The 7,967-nt window shown below is 41.4% G+C and overlaps 1 protein-coding gene across 3 annotated transcripts in view; it reads left to right on the top strand.

Moving 5' to 3' along the window:
- The first annotated feature begins 588 nt into the window (after positions 1–588).
- Positions 589–7,967, top strand: part of UPRT (uracil phosphoribosyltransferase homolog) — a 39,722-nt gene continuing 32,343 nt past the window's right edge. For 2 of the 3 annotated variants that reach the window (XM_060001772.1, XM_060001771.1), the window contains exon 1: positions 589–1,056. In XM_060001772.1, the coding sequence (XP_059857755.1) occupies positions 677–1,056 (380 nt within the window). In that variant the 5' untranslated portion in view covers positions 589–676. The remainder of the gene's footprint in view (positions 1,057–7,967) is intronic. The other variant, XM_060001773.1, reaches the window with a different exon arrangement.

Below are 7,967 nucleotides of genomic sequence, written 5' to 3'. Positions count from 1 at the left end.
GATCTGAAATGCTGTCAGAATCCTCATGGTAACTGTACAGTGTAGGGTCCAACCAATAAAGATAAGGAAAGCTCTAGTAGTCAAGCACACTTGGGAAGCTGCAGCTGGTACAACAGTCTAGTAGAGGGCAGGCTCTTCAGCATGCTGCTAGGCATTTTTAAACTTCCTTTTTGGGCTATACAGTAGATGCAGTTACCGAAGTTTAACTTTTCTGCCAAGACACAAAGTCTGAAAACATGGGTCTTTGTGTGTCATCATTTTAGCACTCTCCAGCCCTAGTTTTCCCCCGGCTCTCTCACTCACTCAAAGTTCTGCAGGCAGAATCCCTAGAGGCTCCCGGGAGACCCGGAAACCAAATATCCCTGGCCTCACCTTGTCTGCCAAGTTCGGTGTGGGATCCCCACGCAGCTGGGGCAACGCAAAGGGTTAACAAGCCGTTCGCTGCAGAGTGGCAGGGAGCAAAGCCAATCGAGTGTCTAGGCGGGCTGTAAGTCTGGTGTGGGCGGGGCCGGGACGTAATGTGCGAAAGGGAAGCGGTGGAGGCCAAAGGGGTGAGAGGGCAGCGGCGGTTAGAGGTTGCGAGGAGGCGGGGCGACCGGGAGAGCATAGGAGCTTTGGTCCGTTCTCTCTGCTCTCCTTTATCCTTAGGGGTCGGGGACGGCCTGGTGCCTGGTGTATGGCCACGGAGTTACGGTGTCTGGACTCCATGCCCTGTCACAACCAGCAAGTAAACTGTGCCTCGACCCAAAACCCCGAGCCGCAGCAAGCTGGCGAACTGATCCCGGACCATGCCGGGGGAAACAGCGACTTCGCGGGCAAGCTGACTCTCCTCAGGGGGAGAGTAAGCTCTTCTAGCGTACCGGCTGAGCGGGACTCACAGGCCTGCGGCGGCGTCACCCTCAACTCAGAGAGCAACGGTGGCACTGGCAACTCTGACGCGCCAGCCAGCGACTCCCTCCTAGGGGACTGCGAACTCTCCCGACAGATCGGGGCGCAGCTTAAGCTCCTGCCAATGAATGATCAGATCCGGGAGCTGCAGACCATCATCCGGGACAAGTGAGCCAGAGCGGAAGGGGAAGGGGAGGTGGAGGGTCTCTCAGGGGTTGGGCGGGGATTGGAAGTAAAAGGGCGAAGGTTCTTGGCCTAGGGAAGCTGGTCTGGAGATTTCGGCAGGGCATTTTCTTTGCGGGGCGGTGTCACTTGACTCAGGCCTCCTACCCTTTTTCCCAGTACCTGTGTTTAACATCGCTTTGTGTAGTTTGGAAGCATTTTAGGTAACCTCCTGTTTCCTCTTTGTCTCTTTTGAGCGGAATACTCAGTCATTCCAGTCAGGTAAACGTGCTGATCTGCCCTGTGCCTGTTCTCGTGGGCAGTAACCATTTCTGGGTTGTAGGTTTACCACGTGAACAGATACAGGGCAGAGAGCGTAGCCCTTTCACTTCATACTGTTTAATAGACTCCCAGTTTGTTTCCTTGTCTCCATTTCTCTCTTCTACGTGTACCCACACATTACTGAACAATTAATCTTCTTAATATACTGCTTTGATTCGCTAACTACCGTACTCAGCAGCCTTCTTTGGCTTCTCTGAGCCTACCAAATAAAGTCAGGATCCTTAGCTTGACATTAAGGCCCATCTTCGTGGTCCCTAGGAACTATTCTGAAACATCCCCACTTCTCCTCGCATCTCAAATTCTCTTTACTCCTCTGCATGTTCAAATCCTACCTACTCTTCAACATTCAGCATTAAATGTCCACCTCTGCCAAGAAGCTTTCCTTCAATCATTCTTCCTCACTGATCTTCCCTGGCCTTTTTAGTGCAAGATTCACCTTCTGTTTTGTGTATTGTTGTTCGTTTCGCTCTTATCGCACTTGTTAGATTTTAAGCTCCTTGAGGGCAGAAGTATCTTTTACATTTTTGAATTCCAACTATGCCTTGCAAGCAGTAGTCATTCAATTACTAAAAGTTCTTTGTAGCTGTTAAAGTTATATTTATGAAAGTATTTAATGGTTTTTAATGAATTAATATTGAAAACTGTGGTCACATGAACCAATAAATGAAGTAGTGATCTTAAAAAGTAGGAGACAGGCTTGGTAGTTGTGGTGGGGGGAACTGAAATAAGACTTAATCTGTAAAACAAAGAAAATAGGATGATTCTTGTTTCTATAGAGCAAGAGTTACTGACTTTGTGTCTTGGACCTGTGCTGTCTTGGACCTTGTGCTGTACCTGTAGATGGGCTTCTGGGCTTTAGCAAACCCTCAGAAATTATCTGGGAAATGTTATTTGTATGTGCATTTTAAATGATTTTTTTAAATAGCATTTTTTTTAGTATTTTTAAAATAAATTTATTTATTTTTGTAAATAAATACAAAAATATTGCATTGGGTCTTGGTTGCTGCATGCAGGCTTTTTCTAGTTGCGGCGAGTTGAGGCTACTCTTCGTTGTGGTGCACGGGCTTCTCATTGCAGTGGCTTCTTCTGTTGTGGAGCATGGGCTCTAGGTGCACGGGCTTCAGTAGTTGTGGCACACGGGCTTAGTTGCTCCATGGGCATGTGGAATCTTCCTAGGCCAGGGCTCAAACCCATGTCCCCTGCATTGGCAGGCAGATTCTTAATCACTGCACCACAAGGGAAGTCCCATAACATCTTTATTGAGCTATAATTTACATACCATACAATACACCTTTTAAAGTGTACAATTCAGTGGTTTTCAAGTATGTTTATTGCTTTGCAGCCACCCACACAATTTTAGAACATTTTCATCAGCTCAACAAGAAAGCCCACACCCATGAGCAGTCACTCCCCACTTCCCTCCAACCCACCAAGAGCCCTAGACAACCACTAATCTACCTTCTGTGTCTATTGATGTGCCTATTCTGGTTGTTTCATGTAAATAGAATCATATGACATGTGGTCTTTTGTGGCTAGTTTCTTTTATTTAGCATAATGTTTTCAAGCTTTATCCATCTTGTATCAGTACACCATTTCTTTTTTGGCTGAATGATATTCCTCTGTATGGATATACCACATTTTGTTTATCCATTCATCAGGTGATGGACATTTGGGTGGTTTGGTTTCCATTTTTTGGCTATTATGAATAATGCTACTATGAACATTTGCATATGTGCTTTTTTATGGGGTGGGGATTCCTTCGCTTTCATTAGATTTCACAAAGGGGTCTTCCTGACCATGTAAAAGTGAACAGTTGCTATAGAACTTGGAGAGGGCATGACATTCAGCATTCATATATGACAGTATTAATACCTGATTTTACTGCATTACTCAGAAAAGCCTGGGTGGTGTAGTAAACCTGGGTGTAAGCAAAATATTTTTTTTCTTTTTTTTTTTCTGAGTTTGGGAGGAGACAGCAGGATCCAGAATCATCTTAGGCAAGATGTTTAGCATCTCTGTGCTTCAGCTTTATCATTTGTAAAATGAGGATGTTCCTAATATCTCATGAAGCTCCTGGGAGGCTAAAACAAGATACTGTCTATGAACATTTGTTGTAAACTGTGAACAGTATGCATATTTACGGCATTTCAAGCCTTTATGTTTAGATTTGTGCATGGTTCAGATTGTATCCGTAAGTGCTGGTTTCTTCAGCTTTTGGGAGACAGTAAAAGGAATTTAACTACATAGAATGCACATTCTTATTTTAAAAAACAACACTGAGAGATCCTAGATTATTTTTATCCTGCTATGATACAGAATAGAAAAACTCATTACAATTTTTAATAACTAATTGATGCTTATTTAGGGTGGAGACAGAGTTTTAGTTTTGTTTCTGTTAATCAAATCTGTTAATGGAGGCCTCTGTTCCTTTATCTTAAAAAATTGGCATCCCCTCACACAAACAGGACCTGTTTTATCCGGGGCTGGTGTGGAGTGCTCGTGGTTAGAGGAGCTATATTTACAGGGGTCTAGTTATGGAAGGTGCCATCAGTTATCAGTCTGTCTTCCTTGTACCCTTATGCTCTTCTCTATTTTGATGTGACATCATATATGTGCACTATGGAACTGTCTGATGACAGAGGCCATTGAAGTACTTGTTATTCCTTTTATTGTTCCTGGTCCTTAGTGTCTATCTAGTGAAGGGATTGCTTTCTGAATTGACTTGGCATGGGGAAATGGGGTTGAGCCAGAGAACTGCATGTTGTTGTAAATACATAAAGCAGGCAAGATTGAGAACATTGGACTTATTTAAAATATCTTTTTACTTATTTTTTTGAAATGTGCTGTATTTGCAGCATAAAATGTTGGTGGTATTATTGAATTTCAAGGAAATGTTTTTTTCTCTATTTGAGTATGCAGTAGTCTAAACATCAAATGATCAGATAATTTACTCTGTCACACAGGGGTCACTCATGAACTCAGGAAGAAATGACTGCTTCATTTGCAGTTTTTGTTGTTGCAGTGGATTTAAACCACACATCCTTCCCTTTCTGCCTCCTTTATATACTAAACCCAGCAAAATCTGAGTGTAATGCACTGTTCCCTTGAACACAGTTCATGACCTTATATATAAGGCAGTGCAGTGTATTTAAAAGATCATCTCCTAGCCCCAGTTTTTGTTTTCTTTCGTTTTCTGAAACATTAAAGTAAAGCTGTTTCATGAGCTATTGAATGTTTCCTGTATATTTGCCCTCAAAGGGGTTTCACCATGGCCTCAGCAGGCAGCTTGGATGAAAGTTGAGCCATCTTAGAGTATTTTAGTCCATGAAATAGCGCTAAAGAAAGAACACATTCATTCTTGTGACTTTTTTTTTTTAGTCACCTGGTGGGGAGACAATTAACCTCAGGATGGATGAACATCCTGTGCAGCCCTAATATGAGCACAGCCTGATGTGATTTGCGTCATTTGGCTAGGTAGTGTTCTTAACCAAAGCTGTACATTTGAATTGCTTGGGGAGTCTTTTTTTTTTTTTGGAACCCATCCTTAGAGTGGAGTAGTAGAGTAGTCTTGGGTGGAACCTGAGCACTTGTAGCTTTTCAAACACCACAGGTTATTGTGCTGTGCTCAGGCTGGGCCACTGCCTGCGGGAGAATGGCCATTCTCCCTTGCGTGGTGATTTGGCTAGTTTTGGATTTAGGGTGTAGGCTGAGCCAAGGATTCTAAACTAAACAGAACCAGCCTAGAGAACCTGGCCTGGTATCACCCTGAGACTGGAGGAATCTCAGAACTGTTCCCTTCAACTTATACAAAACCAAAATGTCCACCACAGAAAACACTATGACCTACAAGTTATTTATCAATAAATCACGGACATGGTTTTGGTTTTCCATGTGAATTTTCTAACTGGCTTTTAGGCCAGGAGTGAGGAAGTCGACTTTTTATACATACCTCTGTTATAATATTTATTGAGCATATCCTAGTAATCTCTTACCAGCTAGTCTGGACTCTGGGGAGGCAGAAAGAAAGTGTGGCCTGGCACAGTACCTGGCATATAGGGGAATTAATGTTCCAATCATTATAAAAATTAATAAATCAACTTGAATGACTGAGGCCTGGGTTCTAAAGGAAAATGATAGCTTCTCTTCTTTTTCTACCTGATCTCGAATGTTTACATTGAACTCTGCTTTGAGGTGCAAATAAATAATTAATGACACTATTTTATGAGATTCTTAAGAAGGTGCTGAAGATCTGTGGCCCTGATAACATGCACCTGGCAGGTAGTAAAAGCTATTTTCATTTTTTTTGTTGTTTGTTTTGGTTTTCACATCAGATTAGGTTTGCTGCAAGTACTTCACTGCATTTTGTTTTTTTTGAGGGGGAAGGAAGGAGGAGGAAAATCATTTATAAATCATCTGCATACAATGACAGACTGAGCTTAGAGCTTCTTTATTTTAATGATCACATAACAAAGTAGCTATGGAAGTAGTGCTTGTGTTTTCAGAGCTTCCACTAAACATTAACTCTAAGTGAAACATTCCTTTGGTTTAAACCTGCCAGAAAAGCTTATATTTTTTACTTCCCTTTAAACTGTTGCTTAAAAAAACAAACAAAAAAAAACCCAAGAACATATTAGAGCTAAAACTGAGTCCATTTAGTTCTTCCTCCTTAGCTTAGATTGCTAGATAAATACAGGACACCCAGTTAAAGTTGAGTTCAGATAAACAATGAATACTTTTCTTAATATATCCTAAACATTGTATGGGACATACTTCTGAAATACAAATTTAACTGGGTGTCCTGTATTTTTATTTGCTAAATCTGGCAACTTTATGCCCAGACTTAACTTCTCCCACCCCCAATGCTAAAGACAATCTTTGTGTATAATCCTCATTTTCAAAAATGAGACCTAGGACAGCAGAAGCAAGAATAACTACAGTCCTGCAGCCTATGGAACAAAAACCACATTCACAGAAAGATAGACAAAATGAAAAGGCAGAGGACTATTTAGGAACAAGGAACGAGATAAAAAGAACAAGATAAAACCCCAGAAAGACAACTAGATGAAGTGGAGATAGGCAACCTTCCAGAAAAAGAATTCAGAATAATGATAGTGAAGATCATCCAGGACCTTGGAAAAAGAATGGAGGCAAAGATCAAGAAGATGCAAGAAATGTTTAACAAAGACCTAGAAGAATTCAAGAACAAACACCTAGAATAATTCAAGAACAAACAGAGATGAACAATACAATAACTGAAATGAAAAATACACTAGAAGGAATCAATAGCAGAATAACTGAGGCAGAAGAATGGATAAGTGACCTGGAAGACAGAATGGTGAAATTCACTGCTATGGAACCAATAAATAAAAAAGAATGAAAAGAAATGAAGACAACCTAAGAGACCTCTGGGACAACATTAAATGCAACAACATTCACATTATTGGGGTCCCAGAAGGAGAAGAGACAGAGAAAGGATCCGAGAAAATATTTGAAGAGATTATAGTCAAAAACTTTCCTAACATGGGTCAGGAAATAGCCACCCAAGTACAGGAAGCACAGAGAGTCCCAGGCAGGATAAGGAGAAACACACCAAGACACATAGTAATCAAATTGACAAAAATTAAAGACAAAGAAAAATTATTAAAAGCAACAAGGGAAAAATAACAAATAACACACAAGGGAACTCCCATAAGGTTAACAGCTGATTTCTCAGCAGAAACTCTACAGTCCAGAAGGGAGTGGCATGATATATTTGATGAAAGGGAGGAACCTACAACCAAGATTACTGTAGCTGGCAAGGATCTCCTGAAGATTCAACGGAGAAATCAAAAGCTTTACAGACAAACAAAAGCTAAGAGAATTCAGCACCACCAAATCAGCTCTACAACAAATGCTAAAGGAACATCTCTAAGTGGGAAACACAAGAGAAGGAAAGGACCTACAAAAACAAACCCAAAGCAATTAAGAAAATAGTTATAGGACCATACATAACAATAATTACCTTAAATGTGAATGGATTAAATGCTCCAACCAAAAGACACAGGCTCGCTGAATGGATACAAAAAGACCCATGTAGGGTTTCCCTGGTGGTGCAGTGGTTGAGAGTCCGCCTGCCGATGCAGGGGTCATGGGTTCGTGCCCCGGTCTGGGAAGATCCCATATGCTGCGGAGCAGCTAGGCCTGTGAGCCGTGGCTGCTGAGCCTGCGCATCCGGAGCCTGTGCTCTGCAACGGGAGAAGCCACAACAGTGAGAGGCCCACATACAGCAAAAAAAAAAAAAAAACCATATATATGCTGTCTACAAGAGAATCACTTCAGACCTAGGGACACATACAGACTGAAAGTGAGGGGATGGAAAAAGATATTCCATGCAAATGGAAATCAAAAGAAAGCTGGAGTAGCAATACTTGTATCAGATAAAATAGACTTTAAGATAAAGAATGTTACAAGAGACAAGAAGGGACACTACATAATGATCAAGAGATCAATCCAAGAATATATAACAATTATAAATATATATGCACCCAACATAGGAGCACCTCAATACATAAGGCAAATGCTAACAGCTATAAAAG

The sequence above is a fragment of the Delphinus delphis genome, chromosome X (assembly GCF_949987515.2).
Source record: "Delphinus delphis chromosome X, mDelDel1.2, whole genome shotgun sequence".
NCBI lineage: Eukaryota > Metazoa > Chordata > Mammalia > Artiodactyla > Delphinidae > Delphinus > Delphinus delphis.
The sequence above is the reverse complement of the archived record's forward strand: the minus strand, read 5'-3'. Positions and strand labels throughout refer to the sequence as shown.